A 23,001-nucleotide genomic window follows, 5' to 3' on the forward strand; every position below is an offset into this window, starting at 1 on the left:
ACTGTATTCCGTGTTCCCCCACCTCTCAAACTACCTACAGACTTTACATCACTGGCACTAGAAGCAATTGTTCCTGATTTTGAAGGTTTAGGAATGAACCTTTTAAGTGAGAGTTTAGGAACAATCACAGCAATGACACTGATCTGCTATCGTCTCAGCAGCTTGTGCTGTTCTATGAAGAATGGATGGAAGATGTGCGGGAGGCACCCTGCTGCAAGCCCAATAGCCTTTGTCTGTTATCTGACTTGGCCAATCACGGAAGGAGAAGCCACTGACATTGGGGAATACATGTGCATAACTGTGTTTACATATATGACAATATAAGGTCAAAAAATAATAGGATCCTCACTTTCTAAGTCATGTGCTCATGTTTGTTCTTATAATTATAGTCTGCTCTCCTTTATACATTTTTATATATGGCTGGGTTTTGCCATATTCTAAAAATAAAAGTAGTTTATAGAAAATTATAGTTTATAGTGGAAAGAGGAACAGGCTAATCTAACACTCCTGCCTCAAGAATAGAACGTTGCTTGATGACTTTCTAACAAGCTATGTTTAAAATTGTTCTTGCAATAGTTCCTTTAGAGAATTCTGCTCAACCATCTACATTTTCATACTCAAGGCTTTACAAAGGAGACCATCACAAGCCAGATTCAATCATCATTATCTGTTAAACTTCCTAAACTAAGAAAACAGCAGAAGGAAGCAACACATTACATATGCCAAGATAATGCATATCCACGTACCAAATACAGAAATAGCTTTAAGTAAAGATTATTCAAGACATATGGCCATCACATGGAAGATTTGTTTTGGCTATTATCAGTGGGAAGAGAGCCTGAAAAAGTTTCCCATCATGCTTCAGAAAGCAGACTTAACAATTACAGACTAGGAGAGTGATGAACAAAGCACTCTGTGACTGGAGGAAAATTAAAGCTGCCATCTTGTGACCATAAAAAGTACTTCTCTCTATTACCATAAACGTTTCCTGCTTTTCTATGCTAAACTTTCAAGTAAAGCGCAAATAGAAGATTTTTTTGGTATTCTATTTTGTTCTGTTCTGTTCTGTGCTGATCGTACACAGTAAACACACTGCTGACTTCAATTTTAGACCTATTATGGAAAATTACAGGTTTATTTATTAAAGAATTACTGTCACGAAAATGTGTAAAATTGAAAATACACATTTATCAGTTACACATTTGTCCCAGAGTAAAATGCACTGTAATTTGATTCCTATGTTCTTGCCACTCACGGTGGGCACCAGAAATGCAACATGTCTGATTTTAGACTACCGGTAATCCATTTCCTCATGGGGAATTCTCAGGAATGGTTATTAGAGATGGCCCGAACTGTTCCTGGCGAACTTCCGTGGTTCGCGATCGCAGAGAACCGCGAACGTTTGCGGAAGTTCTGTTCGCCCCCATAGTGCATTATTAGGGTCAACTTTGACCCTTTACATCACAGTCAGCAGGCACATTGTAGCCAATCAGGCTACACTCCCTCCTGGAGCCTCACCCCCCCCCCCCCTTATACAAGGCAGGCAGCGTCAGGCATTGGACTCACTCGTGTGCCTGCAGTAATTAGAGATGGGTGAGCTGCTGCAGGCACGCATAGGGAAAGCTTAGTTAGGCTCTTGTAGGCTTGTTAGCGTGCTCCTTGCTGATTCTTATTGCTAAAAAAGCACCCCTCAACAGCTCTTGAGAGCTAATGTTCTTGTAATCAATTTTTTTTTTTTGGTGGCCCACTTGCATTATATACAGCCCTACCAGTCAGTCGCAGCTGGCCTTTGGCAATTTAATTCCTACAGTGCCACTGCCAGGCCCAGCACATTGACTACCTGTGTGTGTGACAGGCAGCCGCACATTTGTAGTCCCAATCACTGCACCTGTTCACTGTTCCGTGCACCTACCTACATATACCTACGAGAGCGCACACATTGTTAATACCACCAGTCATTGGCATTGGTGTGTGTGTGTGTGTGTGTGTGTGTGTGTGTGTGTGTGTGTGTGTGTGTGTGTGTGTGTGTGTGTGTGTGTGTGTGTGTGTGGCAGCTGCACATTTGTAATCCCAATCACTGCACCTGTTCAGTGCACCTATCTACCTATACCTACGTGAGCGCACGCATTGTTAATACCACCAGTCATTGCACATGTTCAGGGTACCTGTGTGTGTGTGACAGGCAGCTGCACATTTTTAATACCAGTCACTGCAACCTGTTCACTGCACCTGTGTAACCGCACATTGTTGTACCAGCAGTCACTGCATACCTGTTCACTGCACCTGTGTAACTGTACATTGTATAAGTCAAGTCAGTGCATACCTTTCACTTCATCCCCCCCAATATGGACAAAACAAAAGGCAGAGCCAGAGGCAGGCCACCTGGCAGGTCTGAGGTCGCACTGTCGTGCGGCCCTCAACCAAAGTACAGTGTTCAGAAGAAGCTACGTGCCATCAACCCGCAATATTGTCAGGACGTAGTTGACTATATAAACACAGAACACCATCTTTCTCAGCTTTCGCACGAAAGCGTGACATATCTTCCTCCTCCTGCTCTGATTTTGGCACATCACTTAACACTCCACCACCAAAGTGCCATCACTCCAGGGCTCAGCGGTGTGGAAATGTTTTTTTGCGTCTGCCTCAGATGAGAGCAATGCCATCTGTACTCTTTGCCATTGAAACTTGAGCCGTGGAAAGACCAAGACCCGCGTAGGGACAACTACCTTACGAAGGAACATGATTACAAAGCACAAACTGCAATGGGATGACCACCTGAGGAAAAGCAGCACACAAAAGCAAAGCCACACACCACAGTGGAAGATAGTAGGCTGCAATTTTTTCTCAAAAAAGGCGATACCTAAACTGTAACGTGATGTTGAAAGGCAAGTGGTGACATCTCTGGCACACAGCGTTGGGTCAAGGATCCATCTGACCACGGATGCCTGGTCTGCAAAGCACGCTCAGGCCTTCCCGAAGACTAAGTCAGTCCCCACACACAGCATCTCTGCCTGAACGCTGTGTGACTGCCTGCCCCAAGACTAAGTTGGTCCCCACACAGCATCTCTGCCTGCAGGCCGCTTGACTGCCTTCTCCGCCACCACCAACAGGGTCCACCAGGATTTTAGGCGGATTTCTGAATTTTTAAGGCCGCTATAATAATTTTTCTGGTGCGTGTATATACCTGCCTAATTTTTCTGGCTGCACTGCGGCTGCAACAACAAAACAAAAGGCATGTTCAGTACATGTGTCAATTTTCCTTCATGATCGTTACCTTGCCGCGGTGAAGGGGCTTGCGTATCACAATGAAGCAATGACCGCCGGCTATACGAGTGTCTCGGGGGGGTGGTATGCCAAAGATAATAAGTCGTTGCTTCATTGTGGACAGACCAAATTCGATCAGCTGGACAATCACTGTTGTTCTGTTTGAGCTACCTCAGCCTGGCGACCATATGGGCTTGAAAACGGCTATCGCCTGCACTCTCGCCATGGTGCGTACCAGTCCAGCACGGCCGTCACAACACAAACAGCTGTTTGAGATGCGTTACACAGTGAGTTTGGTGTGTCAGTGTGAAGCAGTACACTAATTACACTCCCTGATTGATGTATACACATACAAGATGTTTTAAAGCACTTAAAGAGAGTCTGAAGCGAGATTTATTCTATATAGTCAGCAGGGCCATGTGTGCCCCTGCTAAAACGCCGCTATCCCGCGGCTAAACGGGGGTCCCTTACCCCCCAAAATCCCCTCCGAGCAGCGCATCCCCTCTTCCGGATTAAGGCAGGGCTAACCACCGCAGCCCTGCCTCACGCGCGTCTTTCAGCGCATATCTCCGCCTCTCCCCCGCCCCTTTCAGTCTTCCTTCACTGAGAGGGGCGGGGGAGAGGCGGCGATGCGCAGCTGATAGACGGCGCTGAGAGGCAGGGCTGCAGCCGTTAGCCCTGCCTGAAGAGCAGCAAAATCTACGACCCAGTTGGTAGTTGATTTTGCAGGGGGGTTGGGGGGTCAGGGACCCTCGTTTAGCCGCGGGATAGCGGCGTTTTTAGCAGGGGCACACATGCCCCTGCTGACTATGAGACAAGAAGCGAGATTTATTCTCGCTTCAGTGTCTCTTTAAGGCTTCCAATTTAGCATGCAATGTGATTTCTGCCCTTAAAACGCTGCTTTGCGTCAAATCCAGATTTTTCCCCGTGACTTTTGGCGTCTATTCCACTCATCCATGCAAAAACTCAGATGTTAGACCCCTTGAAACATCTTTTCCATCACTTTTGTGGCCAGTATAAAGGTTTCTAGTTTTCACAGTTCGTCTCCCCATTGAAGTCTATTGCGGTTTGCGAAAGTTCGCGAACGTTCACAGACCTAAAATCGGAGCTTCGGGCCATCTCTAGCGGTTATATTTTCAAAAGCACTCCCTGGCCAGGCCGCCCATGCACAGTGCAGCCCGACTGGAGAGAATGAAGACTTATAGCCCATACTCACGGGCTACAATTGTCGCCGCAACCACGTAGCACGCGCGTGTTGCGGCGACAGGTCGCCTGTGAGTATGAGGCGCGTACCCCGAACCGTTGCTGCTGTCGCCAGGCGATTGGCGCGGTCAATCGCATGGCTTCGCCGCAACTGTCGCTAGTCCGCGTGTGTATGCGGACTAGCGACAGCAACCAATACACGGCGCTTCCGGCGGGGGGGGGGGGGGGGGGGGGGGGGAGGAACGCCGGCGACAGCTTCTTTCGCTTCACTGATCCCTGTTCCGCGTGTGTATGTGGAGGGACCTGGCGACGAGCTGTCGCTGAACTGTCGCGCACACGCTCCCGTGTGCTAGCGACAGGCTACAAAAGTAGCCCGTGAGTATGGGCCATTACTACCGGACAAGATTGAAGAACAACATACGTGGTTCTCAGGTTTCCTTTAAAGCTGGAATTTTTTAAAGACTCAAGTACAAGTCAGCTGAGGAAAGTTAATGGCTGCAAGTGGTGACCTTGATTATTACTGGCTGCACTTAGGGATCAGGAGAGGTTAACGGCTGTACTGTATAAAGTACTGCAGCCATTACTCCTCCTGGCTTCCATGTGCAGTCATTAACCCTTCAATTGCAGCAAGCACCTCCCCCTCCACCCAGTAATCAGTATGGTCACTATCCATCTACCCTACCTCCCCCCCCCCCCCCCCCCCCTCTGTTGCTCCAGTAAGGGCATTTTTCCACTAAGAGCAATTCAATTCGAATCACAAAACGCCAGCAATTTGATTACAAATCTGAAGCAGTCAGTGGCTGCTGGAAAGCCTGGTTTAGGTTCCCTAGCTCCAGCAACTGCAATATGTGAGAGTTTGCTGTCAGTGAAAGCTGAGATGAGAAGATGGTGTTGGAGAAACAGCAGCAGATCTCATAACATGCATGATGCTGGATGTGGCTCTATTACTGAAGTCAGCAAGTGACTTCCATAGGTCCCCCTTTCCCTCTGGGCCACCATGGTTGCCTTCTCTCCCCCTCCTGTGTGGCATGTATGCGGAGTGGTGGAGCAGAGGGGATATACATTACCTAGTCAACCACTAGGCGCTGTGTCGATCGCCTATTCCTCGTGCCAGTACGCGTCTCACTGGCTGATGGTGTCAGGTGACACACGGAGTCACACAACATCAGGCGGAGAGATGCTATTGCACACTTGCCAGCATGAAGGAAGAGGAGATCAGAGGACATAGTGCCTGCAATGGACTAGGCAACACGTCTGCTCCATCACTCTGCATACAGGCCACACAGGGGAGAGAGAGAGGCAGGCACGATGGCGGCCCAAAGGGAAGAGATTAAGTGAAACGCTACCAACCACTAGCAGGAGGATGGAGACAGAGGTGGTCTGTAGCAGCAACACTGGGAGAGAGATGTGTCTCAACCCATAGCTATTCGTTAGGGAATTGGGGTCTGACTCGCATTTAAGGCAGCCCTTACGTTTCGGCCTTAGTGAGTCAGTCCTAAAGTTCTTGGCTTATAGCCCAATATATACAGTAGGCAGAAAATTAAGGTTTGGAGAAATTTGTTCCATTCAAGCAAGATGAAAACACTGTGTGACTGTGAAAGCCGTATACTCATTCAGTCTTCTGAATAAGGTAGAAGTGATAATGTATGAGTCATGCCTGCTCATTCCACGTCACATCTCATTCAGCATTCTCAGCTTAGAATTAGAAGCACTAAGGCTGGCGCAGTCATTACATTCTCTCAGGAGAAATCAGGGGATGTGTAGGATCTGAACGGGAAGACTAAAGTAATTGTAAATCCACAAAGCAAGAAGCAGCAGGTACCTTGCATCAGCAGGGCAATGCGTGTATGACTCACCAGCCTACGTAGACTCTGCTTCATACACAGAAATTCAATAAAAGTGAATGAAAAAAAAACCAGAGGGAAATAGAAAGTGAAATCTGCTCTGCACTCAATTACCTTAATTGCGAACGTCCATTCTACGTCACAAAACACAGTTCATACGTTTTGCTGTTCTTACCCATTAATGTGAGAATAAGAATTTTTTGCTATAGAGGCTACTATATTGATTTCCTTGTACGCAATACCAGTTGAATGGCTATCCCCTGCCTCTAATACTTTTAGCCATAGACCCTGAACAAGCATGCAGCAGATCATGTATTTCTGACATTATTGTCAGATCTGACAAGATTAGCTGCATGCTTGTTTCTGGCTTTATCAGACACTACTGCAGCCAAATAGATCAGCAGGGCTGCCAGACAACTGGCATTGTTTAAAAGGAAATAAATATGGCAGCCTCCTCTTCTCACTTCAGTTGTCTTTTAAGCAATACAGTATGTGTCTGAACACATACCCGAGAAAAGATAAAGAACAGAGGCGCCAGCAGAATAAAAATAGCTAAAAGTCTTAAAAATAGGAGAGGAAGTGGTGGGACTTACCTACTCCAAAGGACATGCCATAAACGTAGTGACGTTTAAACAAAGAAAATGTATTTATACACTCCACATAAACTTGAAACGTGCTTCACAGGCGTGACCCTGCTTCATCAGGCAGTAGAAAGGAGTATACAGCTAACACCATCCAGGTCTGTGTTGAGCGCCTGCGAAACTCATTGCAAATTTACATGGAGTGTATAAATACATTTTCTTTGTTTAAACATCACTACGTTTATGGCATGTCATACAATTTGTTTTTATCCTTTTCAGGCGGGTGTTCTTGGGTAGACTGATTGGAGCGCCCTAGGATTACGGTCAGTTAAAATATTAATACTGGGCAGTGCACCTTAATACTACTTGTGTTTTTCTATTTGAGTGCTGTTTGATTTTGTTTCATTTGCATTATTGGATTCTTTAAATGGAGTCCAATGGACATTATGCATTTACTTGGACTTAAACTTGGATAGTGAGGAGTTAACCATGTATAGCTAGTCCAGGACCACACCCTATGGGTGTGTTTTCAAGAGGTCTATAAATGTAAGCTGGAATGTGTATCATTATACACCTGATGAAGGACTGTGATGGTCCGTAACATGTAGTGTGCTGTTCTGTCGCGCTATAATACATGCTTTAATGAGTAAAGCCAGTGGTGCGCCGCCACTTCAGTACACTAATCTTCCCACCTGCCTTTACAGTGATTGCCTCAGCGGTAACCCACGTTTGTGAGTATAACGATACTTGCTTAATTAATTACCTCCTTACCAATACACACTACACTATATTGTGCTCTCTGTGTCCCTCGTTTGTTCTTATTTAACATACCTGAGAAAGCACCTCTGACGGGTTCAGAGAGTGTGAAATAGCAGTTTTGATGGCTAAGGCACAACCATGTTTTACTGTAATTGTAAACTAGCTTTTAAACTAGCAATATGGGTAAAACAATCTTAAACTTAACTTGAAGTTTTGTACAAATGGAGATAGTAATAGCTTTTTTTAATATAACTGTTAAAAAGTCCATCACCCGCCATGTTTTGTTATTTTTCGATAGACTGGTGTGTGAACTGAGCTTAGAAAGGTCCTAACTCCTCACTCTACAAACATTTTTTATTGCTGTAACTGTCCCAGGTGAAGGTACTCACCCCTTTTTTGCCTTGAAGTTGGAAATGGCAATAGTTAGAAATGGCTTTGTACAAGCCTAAGGACAAAAATCTAATCTGCCAACTTTTGTACTGCCCTCTGATGTAGTTATTTATACATGTTAAGCAGGTCACCCCTTAGGCTTCTTTTTCCAAGTTAAATAAGCTTAAAGGGGTTCTTTCGCAAATGAGGTTTATGCATAAACTATTAAACATCCTTCTAAAATAGTGTAAAAAGTTTTTGTGGTTTCATCAATACTACATGTAAAGTAAACAGTGACGGATGACGGACTGGGAGGCTAATCTATTTGTTAGGGGTGGGTTTTTTTTACTTTCATTTCACAACCATAACTCCTGCCTACCTAGTTTTCAGTGGTATAATCCACTTCTGGCAGGAATCGCCATTATAGCTTTAACAGCTGAGCTCCTCAGCATGTGTTTACATTATTGCTAGACAACCAGACAGTCTGTGCAGAGAGTCCTTTGTGCAAAAGAGTCATAAGCTTTTGGGAGAATCAGCGAGAATCAGTCCCATCTACACCATATGATTCTTTGTCAGATTTGATTCAATTTGATTCAATTCATTGATTCGATTTGATTCAATCTGACATGTCTGACGATTCATGATTCGATTCAATTTGAATCGAATTGAATCATGAATCGGACATGTCAGATTGAATCAAATCGAATCAATGAATCAAATCAAATTGAATCAAATCTGACAACGAATCATATGGTGTAGATGGGACTGATTCTGGCTGATTCTCCCAGCAGCTTATGACTCTTTGCACAAAGGAATCTCTGCACAGACTGTCTGGTTGCCTAGCAGTAATGTAAACACATGCTGAGAAGCTCAGCTGTTACAGCTATAATGGCGATTCCTGCCAGAAGTGGATTATACCACTGAAAACTAGGTAGGCAGGAGTTATACCCCCACCGTAGAGCGTTGCGTCGGTTCCGGAACAGTAATATGCAGAGCGGTATTCAGTGTTCAATCATCGGACGACGCTGCCTGAAGGAGTCTCCGCTCTATGACGCCCCTTAGTGGCGCCAACCATTTCAGCCTGCGGGGATTTTTCACCTTATGCATCAGAGCAATTTTCACCACCTATTCATTCGCTAATAACTTTATCACTACTTATCACAATTTATTGATCTATATCTTGTTTTTTCCGCCACTAATTAGGCTTTCTTTGAGTGGTACATTTTGATAAAAATTATTTTTTATAAATGCATTTTAACAGGATTAAAAAGAAAAAAAATGGGAAAAAAAATATTATTTCTCAGTTTTCAGCCATTATAGCTTTAAAATAATCTACACTACCATAATTAAAACCTATGTATTTTATTTGCCCGTTTGTCTCAGTTATGACACCATTTAAATTTTGTCCCTATCACAATGTATGGCGCTAATATTTTATTTCAAAATAAAGGTGCATTTTTTCTGTTTCGCGTCCATCACTATTTACAAGCTTATAATTTAAAAAATGTTACCCCCTTCAAATGCATATTTAAAAAGTTCAGACCCTTAGGTAACTTTTTATGTCTTTTTTTTATTATTTATTTATGTTTTATTAAAAATTTTTAGGGGGTAATATTTGGGTGTGGGAAATAAACCGTTAATTTTTAATGTTATATGTGTAAATTGTAATGTAAAAAATATGTAGATGTAGTTTTACTATTTGGCCACAAGATGGCAACCTTGATTTTTTTTTCCTCCTTGTGCTTCTCGCTAACCAGAAGCACAAGGGGGACGCGCAAAATTGTACGTGCAGAAAGACTGAAGCCTCTTGCAAGAACGCTTCGGTATTTCTGCTGGGGACACGGATTGGTGTTCGTGAACCATGTTCCCATTCACTGATCCCAGGGCTACCGAGGGACAGCACGGGGCCCGCCACCGCAGCAGAGCAGCCGCCCGGACGTGAGCTTCACGTCCGGGTGGCAGAAATGGTTAATTACATGCGCTGCTACAGCACGTCAGAGTGGAGACTCTTTTCAGGCAGTGTGGCCCGATGATTGAACACTGAATACCGATTGGCATATTGCTGTTCCGGAACCGACCCATCGCTCTCCGGCGGGGGTAAGCGACTCAGGGGGAGAGACAATCACATTCTGTTAAATTGTAACGGCATTATTATTTAGCATGTGTATGGCGGGGGACACTGGCGGGGGAGTCGGGGGGAACCGCTCACATACCCTTGAATTGTAGCTGCACCATTATTCATCCCGCATATGGCGGAGGGCACAGGCGAGGTACAAGGAGGCATTTGGGGGCACATATGTCCTGCATGCTGTGGGGGGGGGGGGGGGAGGGGAGAGGGGGACTTGTGGGAGAAAAAAAAAATCAGCTGCTCCATAATACCACCAGCATATGGTGGAGAGGGCATTCAGGATGTCCATCACTTGAAGTATGGCATATTGCGATTGCAGTGCTGAGGTGAGGAGGTTTTTGTGGTGTAAAGGTAAACTGCCAGCATGGTATTTTGTGCTGTAACCTATGGTTCTGAGGTGATGGCCACTGTGTTGCTTGTCAGTTGCTTAATTTGCTTTTGTTTAGCTGCTATGGTTATGACCTTTACAGTTAATTTACCATTCATTTTGTAAACCTATTATTACTATCTGCTAACTTTATGCTGCTTTTCCGGTGTATGATTGTGGCCGGCCATGGATTTGAGTGGTATGTAGTTGTGGCATTTCCTGACCCCGGCTTATACTCGGGACAACTAATTTTTCCAGCTTTTTAAGGTAAAAGTTAGGGGTTCGGCCTATACTCGGGTCGGCTTATATTCGAGTATATACGGTATATATTTTGCAATAATGACTAAAACAAGTGAAATGCCAATGTGGAAAAACACCTGTTCCCTAAGCCAGCTTATGGCAGGGCAGTTTGCTGCAGTATTATGTAGTATTTGAAATGAAGGTTGTCTCCTGCAAGCTGCTGCCATGCTTAGTAGAGAGATCACAAGCTGCAACTCTTCAACTTAGTCAATCAGGTCATATATGTGCTCTTATATGTATGTTGGTCTAGCCAGCAATTACAATAGAATCTCAGTAATAACCTGGTTATTATGCAAGCAGCAAGGCTGCTCACACTCTGGAGACTGATACACCCTCTGCCCTATATATAGCTGCTGTATATTGCTACCGTTACGTGATTCCAGGAACATTACTCACCAATCTTGCCAGCAGTAAAAAGATGATTAACAACTAGCTTTACAATAACACATTTTATTATGTTTTACATTCATAAAATGTTTATTTGTGTTGGGCCTAGAGCTCTTTGTCCTTCCTGAGGGTGGTGGCACATCACACATGGAAATGCAAACATAGTAAAATGAGGTGCTAGGTCAGGTTACAAGGGTAACTGGCACTTAACTGCAATATATCTCTACGAAATTTTCCAGAATGAATTTGATACAAAGGCTTTGGTATAAGAAAAAATGTCTGTCTTGTCTAGGGAAGCAAACAGTCACGTTAAAGAGCACCTGAACTGGATCTAAATCTTGGCATTTTAACTTACCTGGGGCTTCTTCCAACCCTTAGTAGTCTATGGGGTCTCTCGCTGCAGTTCCGCTGCCCTCCAGTGTGCCGCTAGCCACTCTAAAAGGTCACATATGCGTTCCTCTCTTGATAGTGTTCACATGTCCAGTAGTGTTCTGCAGTTGCGCACTTCACAAAGACTTAAACAGCGCAGGCGCAGAGTGCTCCTGGCCACAAAAGCACAATAAAGAGAGGTGCACAGACAAGCCCACTCATGCACCAGACCACGCGGCCACAGCTGTGGTTGGTGATCTGTCGGAGAAGCTAGTGGCACACTGGAGGGCTGCGGAACTGCAGCAAGGGACCACATAGACTGCTAGGGCTTGCCCCAGGTAAGTACAGTTTAACAATTAACCTTTCAGCTTAGATATCCTTTAACCAGTTCCTGCAAAACTGATATTTTAAAACGTCTGTTTTTTGCACTTTGTAGTGCAAAACACACATTTTGTAGCCGCAGGAGGGGGCGTACACGTTCACACGTACATGCACGCGCATGGCCTCTTTCCACCACTTATGGGCGGGAGTGAAGTGGTTAAAGCCCATCCACAGCTGCAGATCTAAAACATACCATCTACTACTAAAAACATACTTGTAAGTTAAATGATTTCACCTGAAAATTAGCCTACGGCTCAACACACACCATTCAAACTTGGCTGTACAGATTTACCAAATCTATGTAGTATAAGGGCCAACTGATTAAAAATACTTTGAAAGGATTGTTCTGATAGGCTCTTATACTACATGAAAGTGGTAAGATTGAACAACCAATATTGTATGGTGTGTGTAGCCTTAGACTATGATGGGGATTATACTGTTAGCTTCTCCGAGGGACAAATATGTACTGTAATTGCTATATAAATACATAAAATAATAATAGTAATAACTAAGTAAGCAGAACACCTGAATTATATGTTTTTAGTTTGAAAAGACGCCTTTTCAGCTAAAAATTCCATCTTTATAATTTTTTCATCACATGACCAAAAGAATCTGGCCTGTTTCAAGCCTCTGTGGGTGGTTGTGCTGCTGCTGTTTGGACTGCATCATCCTGCTGTTCAGGCTGAAAAGGGCCGGCACAGAGTGAATCTCTCTAAGAAGATTGTAGCCTATAGGAATAACAGTCTGTTGTGCAGTCTGGTATTTCAGAAGAAGCTTCTACACAGACAGTAACAAGCTCTGCACCAAGTCTCTACACAAGTCTAAAAAAATATGTATGCTTAGAGTGGCAAAATGTAAAAATAAATGTGTTAACGTTTACTCTGTTTTGTAGCGAGTGGTGATGGGCTTCTACAGTTGATGTATACTTCGTGTGCTACTAAGAGAAACTTCTCATGCTCTTAACATGGCTCTTCTTACCGTGCAGCAAGCTTATGGCAGATGACACCAGTGTCTGTAATGACTTCACTCAGCCTGAGCTCCAGGTGAACCTTTCCCTGAAATGCACACAAATAAGCCATAAATGTAAAGAAACACACAAGTGAACAAATGTATAGTTGAAAATGATATGAAAAATAATATTTAGATGCCATAAATATACGTCAATTCAATTTCCTTCTATTAGATCCTGTTAAAGGAAGAGTTACTGATGCAATTCTTAGTTTGCAGCTGTGTGAAATGAGTCTGTACTATACAGTATAAATGTGAAATAATGGCTATAGACTGCTTATCTTTTCAAAGTGAGGCAATGAGATATACATTGCATTTTTTTATTACATATGTCATCAGATAAGGTTCCTACACAGTATTTACAGTATGTATCAGGCTTGATAGTGTATGTGTGTTTAGTAGCTGCAAGAGGATATCATACCCTGACGGGTGTTGTAATGTGATATAGATTTGTGCACGGGAAGCTTGACCATAGGGTACCAACACCAGACACAGATGTTCAGCTAGTGGTTTGTGTGGACTGGTCAGCTGTTCCTTCTCCTAACACTCCCAGCACACAGCAAAGACAATCACAGCTGCAGGCTTCCATTTCTCAGAAAGCTGAGTGTCCCATGTTCCTGTCCCCTTGCAGTTCATACTGCATGATGAAGCTGAGCCAAGCAACAACAGCTCTATCCACAAAACCTAGTAAAGTGAAAACCCACTTTTGGAAAAAAAAGAGCAATTAGAAAGTGCTAGATGGGGCTGTCACAGGCTTCTGTAATCTGTGGGTCAGGCATGGAAAGGCCTGTGGATTCCTGGTCTGTGTGGCCTCTCAATCATGTAGAAACACAGGCATTTTTAGGTCGTTTCTATACCAAAACTACTCCAGTGTGACACTGCAATGCTTGTAAAGAAGAGAGCTAATATGTAAACATAGGAGTTTATGATCAGGATAGCAACCAATAGTTATTTCAATTACAAAGTGCCACCACACAATCACTTCTATAAGTCCAAACTGTGGCACACCCTCTCCCCAAAGAACACAATAGTCAAGCTCTTCTCCGCTGTCCTGGAGTTTTGACTTTTTAAAGGACAACTGAAGTGAGAGGGATATGGAGGTTGCCATATGTATTTCCTTTAAAGCATGAATCTCTGATGATTTAGAATTGTAAAGGATGCCCACAAAGAATCAGGGAAAACACACACACACAAAAAAAAATCTGTCTGTGTCCTTGCACTCTAAAGTGAAGTACCCACTGCAAGATCACTGGAAACGGCCAATAAATGACGTTTCCATGATCTGTACAATAAAGATCTGATGTGGACAACAGTAATAGAATGCAAGAAGATTACAGGATCGTTAAAAGAGAAAGAATGCAGGGGAAAGTTCCGTAGAAAATGGAAATAGATCTCTACACATGGGTGTTAAACGATTTGATCCAATGTGATCCGTCATGACAGTCTTTTTGTTAAAGAGACTCCGTAACAAAAATTGCATCCTGTTTTTTATAATCCTACAAGTTCCAAAAGCTATTCTAATGTGTTCTGGCTTACTGCAGCACTTTCTGCTATCACTATATCTGTAATAAATCAATGTATCTTTCCCCTGTCAGACTTGTCAGCCTGTGTCTGGAAGGCTGCCAAGTTCTTCAGTGTTGTGGTTCTGCTATGAACTCACAATTCCAGGCCCCTCTATGCACACTGCCTGTGTATTATTTAGATTAGAGCAGCTTCTCTCTTCTCGCTTATCTTTTACAAGCTGGATAAATCGTCCTCTGAGCTGGCTGGGCTTTCACATACTGAAGAATTACAGACAAGGGCAAAGCTGTTTGCAGGAGAAAAACAAGCAGCCTGAAACTTCAGTGCATGAGAGATGCAGGGGGAAAGAAACACACAATGATCTCTTGAGATTCAAAAGGAAGGGTGTATACAGCCTGCTTGTGTATGGATGTATTTTCTATGTGTGGACATACTGTACATCAACCTACTTCCTGTTTTGGTGGCCATTTTGTTTGTTTATAAACAAACTTTTTAAAACGTTTAACCACTTTTAATGCGGCGAGGAGCGGTGAAATTGTGACAGAGGGTAATAGGAGATGTCCCCTAACGCACTGGTATGTTTACTTTTGTGCGATTTTAACAATACAGATTCCCTTTAAATGCAGGAGCATCGTCATACACCAGTCGTCTGTTACCACTGTTTACCGCTTGTTCTTTGAAAGTCATAAAAATTGTGTATGGCTGTGATAAATGCTCCTAACAGCAGGGAAGACACAAGATGTTTCAAATATCATAGTTTTTCTGTATAGCAGTTGAATAAATGTAAAGAGCAACAGTGGGTTCCAGTGCGACAGTTTAATCTTCGCACCTAGATTTTCAACCCTTAAACCCAAAATAAAAATATGGTATATGAAGAAAGTCCATTGTAATGTGAAAGGCATTGTACTGTGCTAAGCTTTCAGAGACTCCAGACACCCCAGTACTGGCTAGTCTGAACTAGCACAGAAGGGTCTAACAATAAATAGATGTATACACAGTTTAAACAGTACTAGAAAAGCTAAGAATAAACATATCCTTACACAGGAGTCATGTGAGGCTGTATTACTCATTTCCTGATGCTTCAGATATCATAACATTAGAGGTAAGCCTAGATTGCCCCTCTCTCCCAAATAAATGAAAAACTACAGAAGACTATATGCTTTGATTTACTAACATTGGAGCAAAGGAAAGGGAGTTCCTCTCTATAAAAAGGTGAAAAGATACTTGTATATTTGGTCATGTGAGAGAGTGCTTCTTAAAGTGGACCCAAATGAAAAATACAAGATTTCAGAAATAAAATATATTTTCTAAATTATAATAATAAATAGCAGCCTTTTTTCAGCCGCATGATAACACATATAAAATATTTTACATTTATTGGAGGAACCCCTCCCTTCCTTTCATATTGCCGGGACAGAGTCCGGCAAAATGCTGGAGTAGGAGGTGCCCGGCAATGGAGGAATTGCTAATGGCTTCCACCTGTATAACCCTAGTTATGAAAAGAGAAGGGTGAAAAGCATGCACTGAAATGCTCATAGGCTTGAAGGAGTGTTTATTTATCTTTGTACGTGTCAGAGTGGTGCAACTAAATATTTTTAATTACAAAAAATGCTTGGTTTGGGTCTGCTTTAACACCATAAAGCCTGGATTAAAAAAAAGTGAGGGGGGTATGGAGGCTGGCATATGTATTTCCTTTTAAACAATTCAAATTTCCTGGCAGTCCTGATGATTCTCTGCCTCTAATACTTTTAGCTATGGTTCCTGAAGAAGCATGTCAATCAGGTGTTCCTGACTAAAGTCCGGACCAGACTAGCTGCATGCTCGTTCCAAGTGTGTGATTCAGACACTAATGCCTGAAAGATCAACAGGATGCAACTGGAAATAAATATGGCAGCCTCCATACCTCTCACTTCCGATATTATTGTCAGCTACAGGCAGAATTCAGAAGAGGCCGCATAAATCACAGAAGAAATAATATATAAGGCCTTGCTCACTTCATACGCCCTGCCGTGCGCATTTTGCACTTCTGCCATTCAGATTATATGCGCTGTGCAGCAGTGCAATGCGCTATCGTCTGCTGAATGCATTGCTCGGTCAAGCGCAGCGTTAACCTATTCACTGTAGTAAATGGGATCGGCAGTGCATAGCAGCACAGATGCTGTGTGATCGTACATGTTGCATTCTGATCGCACGGCCGTAGGCACTAATGATGTGAACAAGCCCTGAAAGCCATCAGATTCAGCATTAGTTAATTGCTGGTGAAAAGTCTGGAGGTCTTGACAAGATAACAGTTGAGATATGGGGGAATATTGATGAATTTATTATTTACAACATTCTAAACAAAAAAAAAAAGGAGACTTGATAATGTTGAGAAGAACAGATGAACCATTCATATTATAAGTTTTTGTATCGGTATGGACTTGGGCATTAACTATGGAATCCTGTGATAAAGACGGGAAGGCAAGGTTACTGGGGTGACTTTTGGCGAGCTGCTACCATGTTGCTCGACACAAGAGACTAGAGTTCGAATCTCAGCTTTTCCTTTTCAGTAAGCAGCTACCTATTCAGTAAGAAATCCTTGGGCCCTAATGCTGCTACTGCCTTCTGAGAGCGCACCTAGCGACTTTAACTCTTAAGCACTTTGAGTCCAACAGGAGAAAAGCGTTATATACAGTGGGATGCAAAAGTTTGGGCAACCTTGTTAACCAGCTGAGCGGTCTGGACGAGCTCAGCTCGTCCAGTACCGCCGGAGCCTGCCGCTCAGGCCCTGCTGGGCCGATTTGGCTCAAATAAAAAGCAGCACACGCAGCCGGCACTTTGCCAGCCGCGTGTGCTGCTTGATCGCCGCTGCAGTGCGGCGATCCGCCGCATGCAGCGGCGAAAGAGGGTCCCCCCAGCCGCCTGAGCCCAGCGTAGCCAGAACAAAAAGTTCCGGACAGCGCTAAGGGCTGGATCGGAGGCGGCTGACGTCCATGACGTCACTCCGCTCGTCGCCATGGCGACGAGGTAAGCGAAACACGGAAGGCCACTCATTGCGGCCTTCCGTGTTATTTCTGGCCGCCGGAGGCGATCAGAAGATCGCCTCCGGAGCGCCCTCTAGTGGGCTTTCATGCAGCCAACTTTCAGTTGGCTGCATGAAATAGTTTTTTTTTTTTATTAAAAAAAACCCCTCCCGCAGCCTCCCTGGCGATCTTAATAGAACGCCAGGGTGGTTAATCATCACAATTTTCTTGTATAAATCGTTGGCTGTTACAATAAAAAATGTTAGTTAAATATATCATATAGGAGACACACACAGTGGTATTTGAGAAGTGAAATGAAGTTTATTGGATTAACAGAAAGTGTGCAATAATTGTTTAAACAAAATTAGGCAGGTGTATAAATTTGGGCACCACAAAAAAAAAAAATTAAATCAATATTTAGTAGATCCTCCTTTTGCAGAAATTACAGCCTCTAAACGCTTCCTGTATGTTCCAATGAGTGTCTGTATTCTGGTTGGAGGTATTTTGGACCATTCCTCTTTACAAAACATCCTTAGTTCATTCAGGTTTGATGGCTTCCGAGCATGGACAGCTCTCTTTAACTCACACCACAGATTTTCAATTATATTCAGGTCTGGGGACTGAGATGGCCATTCCAGAATGTTGTACTTGTTCCTCTTCATGAATGCTTTAGTGTATTTTGAGGGTCGTTGTCTTGTTGAAAGATCCAGCCCTGGCGCAGCTTCAGCTTCGTCACTGATTCCTGGACATTGGTGCTAGAATCTGCTGATACTGAGTGGAATCCATGCGTCCGTCAACTCAGTCAATCCCTCATGAAGAGATGGACTTGTCCAAAACCTATCGCTTCTGTCAGATTTCTACTACCTACTGTAAGTAACAGCAACATAGGAGAAAAGTAATTTATGGTTCAGTTTACTCTGGAAAAACGTACTTATTTGTATATGTTTGCACATATTTTAAATTTTACAATTATTGAGCTCCTCTCAGCCTATCACATGCCATGTCTTGTTTGTAAACGCTGCCTAAAACTGGCAATTACAAGCCAGGATTGCAGCAGGTAGTGGCAGAAACAGCACAGAGGGGCCCAGGAGAACATAATGAATAGAATGGTATGCTTTTTAATGTAAGAATTTTAGAGAATTAAAGATTCTCTTTAAGTACAAGCCCTTAGTGGCCGCAGTTCTTTGAGTCCAACAGGAGAAAAGCGCTACACAAATATTATTTTTAAAATATAGGCTAAAAAAATTACTCATCAGCAAGTATATAAAAACAATTTGCAGCTATTGATAAAATATATAATAATTTTACAGGCCTCGATTCACCCATGAACTGAGACTCTTCTATGACTCGTGAGTCGTTCTATAATTCTCTAATTTTAGCCAGTTACTCAGCCTAAACAATATACGGTTTGTAAAAGCAGACACTGATGAGGATGTGATGGGTGTAACGCCAAGGGATCCCGAACTGGAAACAGAAAGCAACTGTCCTTCCTTGGCCAGCCATATTAAGCTAAATTGCAGCCAATTACATCATAACACTTTGCCCGGGGAACATTTTCCCCTTTGCTTTCACCTAGTAGAATAAAGAACATTTACGATTAAAAGTGGTAAAGTTGTGAGACTACATGGTATGTTCACATGCTTGTTATACATTATTCTACAGACACGCCTGACATCAGATGAAGTTAGACGTTATGATTAATATGCACTCATTTATAAATGCTGGAACAAAGAAAAAAGTTTAATAGTTGCTATCACCAAACAGGTTTCAGATAGAGGTTTAAAATATCATACCGGATTGGTTATTATCGTTGGTGGTTGTTATCATCTTTGCCATTGTAAGGTCTGTACAGACAACACAAAAGGTTTTGGAAAAATAGCTGGCAAAAACAACAGCTATCATTTTACAAACAACAGTAGGGACCTAAACTAAATTAAACAATATGGGAAGGCGATAGGCGGCACCATTACATCTGAGGTCGGCTATTGACCATTTTATGCACGCTACTTTTTCGGGGTTCCCAGTGCACGGGCCCCGTATGTTAGTTTTAGTTTTTCCTTTTACTAATTGTTTTATATGCTACAGAATAAAGATGGTTTACACTTAGATGTGCCGTATATCTCTTTCATGCTACTATCCTATTGGACTCCCCTCTGGCGAGTCTTTGTGACCTCAGGATATCTACTGCATTCAGGAAGAATCTGTGGCGTGTGACATCGCTGGGGAAACAACACCATCTGAGAGTTCTGCGGACCATCTATCAAATTCGCTTACAACCTTATAATGTGGGTTGTTGGAATCTGGTAAGCCTTGCTTCTTTACCTTTTCGTTCAAGGATCCTGTACATCAGAAAATGGCGAAAGCTGTATTATTATAGACCTGCGCTGACTTTGTACATATATTAACAGTAGGGACCTATTGAAAAAGAAGGCAAGGGAGGGAAGCATGTTGCATGTAAAATTTGGGGTGTGTCTAAAGGTGTGGAAGGAAGGTATACTGACACACAGAAGGAGTAAGAGGGAGCACATTCTTGCTCATGTTAAACAAAAAAGTAGCCAATACCTTCAGTTTAAAGTGGACCTGAACTCAGAGCTTCCCATCTGTTCTAAAAGATAAGCAACAACATGACACAACCAAAATGTTAGTACATGCTCTTATTATATCTCGATTGGACTATTGCAATATATTGCTTGGTGGACTTCCAACTAACCGACTATCACCGCTCAATTCTGTACTGAACTCTGCTGCTCGACTCATTCATCTCTCCTCTCGCTCTTCCTCTGCTGACCCTCTCTGTCAAGCTCTTCACTGGCTACCAATTAATGAGAGGATTCAGTTCAAGCTCTTAACCATAACCTACAAAGCTCTCCACAATCTCTCTCCCCTGTACATCTCCTCACTAGTCTCCAGATACCAACCCAACCGCAATCTCAGATCTGCACACGAGCTTCTTCTATCCTCTTCTACAATTACCTCCTCACATTCACGTGTACAAGACTTCTCACGTGCCTCACCCCTCCTCTGGAATGCCCTTCCACAACACATCCGCCACTCTCCCACCTTTGAAATCTTTAAACGCTCCCTCAAAACCCACCTTTTCCGACAAGCATATTCTCTAGCTTAGGCCATGCACCCACTAAATAACCTAATTACGCACTGCCTGTACATATACTGTATGCTTCCCCCACCTCTTGTTTCCACCCCATACCTTCAGATTGTAAGCTCGCAAGGGCAGGGCTCTCACCCTTTTGTGTCATGGAATGTTATTAATTCAATTGCTTGCACACTGTTAGAAATTTATACATTTTAGTCATCCTGTTAAATCAAATTGTAATCAGCAGTGCTGTATCTTGTATCAGTGTTCATATTTCCATGTATATCATTGTCTGTATCATTATGTATCCCTTGTTTGTTTTCTTACATTGTACAGCGCCACGGAATATGTTGGCGCTTTATAAATAAATAAATAAATAATAATAATAATAATAACAACATAATAACTCTTTGTTACAGCTGATACAAATCCTGCAATAAATCTGCAGTGTCTCGTTCCTGCTTTCATGGAAGCAGAAAGAGCTAAAATCCTTTGTGTACAAATTAGCTGCTCTGCCGAGGCAGCCAGCTGACATCTGGGAGATCAAATTACAGCTGTGATTAGTCACAAATGAGGGAGAATTGGACTAAACTCTCTAAAAACATACAATGTGCATTTCTCTCTGTCTTCCTTCTCTCCTGTGCAAGAATTTTGTTCCATTTTAAGGAAGGCTAAGTTGTACTGTAGAAAAGGGATTTTTGGATCTCTACAAATAGTCTAGCAGTTCGGGTTCTCCATGACTTAACTAGGCACTCTGTAAGGCTGGGTCCACACTGGCAATCCGTGATCCTGGCAAACCTGAACGCAAATGGATCCATGCTGCCCTTTTGCAGCATACGTTTTTGATCAGTTTGCGTTTTTTGGGGGGGCCAAAAAAATGGATGGAGGGGGTATCAGGCAGGACGGGAGTGGCAGCAGGGAGGGGGGTCATTCCCCCCCCCCTCACTTGGGTCCCCCTATCCCCGCTCCCCCTCCAGCTAGTTTCAACAACTTAAATAATTTAAAATTAATCGAACCTATTAATGTAGCAAGCGGTGAGCTAATGTAGCAAGCGGCAGCGAGCGGGGAACTTAATTGCTTGCGTCCCACCGCTGCCGTGTCACTTCCTGTAATGCCACCCTCTGTTCATTGGACAGCATTACAGGAAGTGACATGGCAGTTTCAGGGAAGTAAGTTCCCCGCTCGCCGCTGCTTGCTACATTATCTCGCCGCTTGCTACATTGATAGATTAGATTCATTTTAAACTATTTTAATTATTGAAACTAGCTGGAGGGGGAGCGGGGACGGGAGACCCAGGTGAGGGGGTGTCCCCTCTCCACGCCAACCGCTGTCATCCCGTCCTGGCTGCTATCACCCTCCAGCAGGGCGGCCCTCTCTCTCCTCACAAGCTGGGACACAGAAAACGGATCAGTTTCTGTGTCCAAAACTGCCTGTGTAGAGGGAGATCCGGTTTCCAATTGCCTGCCACTACCCCTGCATGTATCCATATCCATGTGCAGTCAAGGATAATGCAGCAAACCCGGACCTTCCGTTCAGGTTTTGAAACCGCATACGGATCAGTTTTTTGTTTGGGTGAAGACGACTGCTATTTTTAACTTTGCTATCCGTGGCTCCGGTTTTCATCAGGTTTTCAAACAGAGCCACGGATATGTTTCCGGACCTAGTGTGAACTATCTCTAACACAGAGACGTTATAAGGAAGATGTAGAAAAGTAAGTACTACTGTGACAGAGAGCCTGTATTATTAATGACAATCATGGCTTCTTTGTGTACAGTTTACACATAGAAAATATGATCAGGTTGTTAAGATTATTTCTATTAACCTGATTTCTTACTTTTATTTATATTAACCTTATCTGATATAAGTGTGCAGTACATGAAGAATTAAACTACTTGAATCATCAGACAATCTTTTCTTGTGACCCCTAGCGAGGAGAGTGATTTGTTAGCACAGGTTTAAGGTGGCCATACACTGGTCGATTTGCCATCAGATTCGACCAACAGATAGATCCCTCTCTGATCGAATCTGATCAGAGAGGGATCGTATGGCTACCTTTACAGCAAACAGATTGTGAACCGATTTCAGCCTGAAACCGTTCACAATCTGTTGTGGTGGTACTGCTGCTGCTGCCCCCGCCCGCCCGCCCGCATACATTACCTGCTCCGCCGGGCGCGACTGCAGTCTCCCGGTCACCGCTGCTCCGTCTGCGCTCTGGTCTCCAGATCCGGCATGCCTCACTTCTTCTAGCCCGGCAGGAAGTTTAAACAGTAGAGGGCGCTCTACTGTTTAAACTTCCTGCCGGGCTAGAAGAAGTGAGGCATGCCGGACCTGGAGACCAGAGCGCAGACGGAGCAGCGGTGACCGGGAGACTGCAGTCGCGCCGGCGGAGCAGGTAATGTATGCGGGCTCTATTGCGTCGGTCGT

General features: G+C 43.5%; 1 protein-coding gene across 5 annotated transcripts in view; it reads right to left on the reverse strand.

The window, feature by feature from the left end:
- RASA3 (RAS p21 protein activator 3) overlaps positions 1-23,001 on the reverse strand; it is a 233,265-nt gene that overhangs the window by 78,673 nt on the left and 131,591 nt on the right. For all 5 annotated transcript variants that reach the window (XM_068268219.1, XM_068268221.1, XM_068268223.1 and 2 more), the window contains one exon: positions 12,931-13,007. In XM_068268219.1, coding sequence (XP_068124320.1) covers positions 12,931-13,007 — 77 coding nt within the window. The remainder of the gene's footprint in view (positions 1-12,930; positions 13,008-23,001) is intronic.

The sequence above is a fragment of the Hyperolius riggenbachi genome, chromosome 2 (assembly GCF_040937935.1).
Source record: "Hyperolius riggenbachi isolate aHypRig1 chromosome 2, aHypRig1.pri, whole genome shotgun sequence".
In the NCBI taxonomy this organism is placed as follows: Eukaryota; Metazoa; Chordata; class Amphibia; order Anura; family Hyperoliidae; genus Hyperolius; species Hyperolius riggenbachi.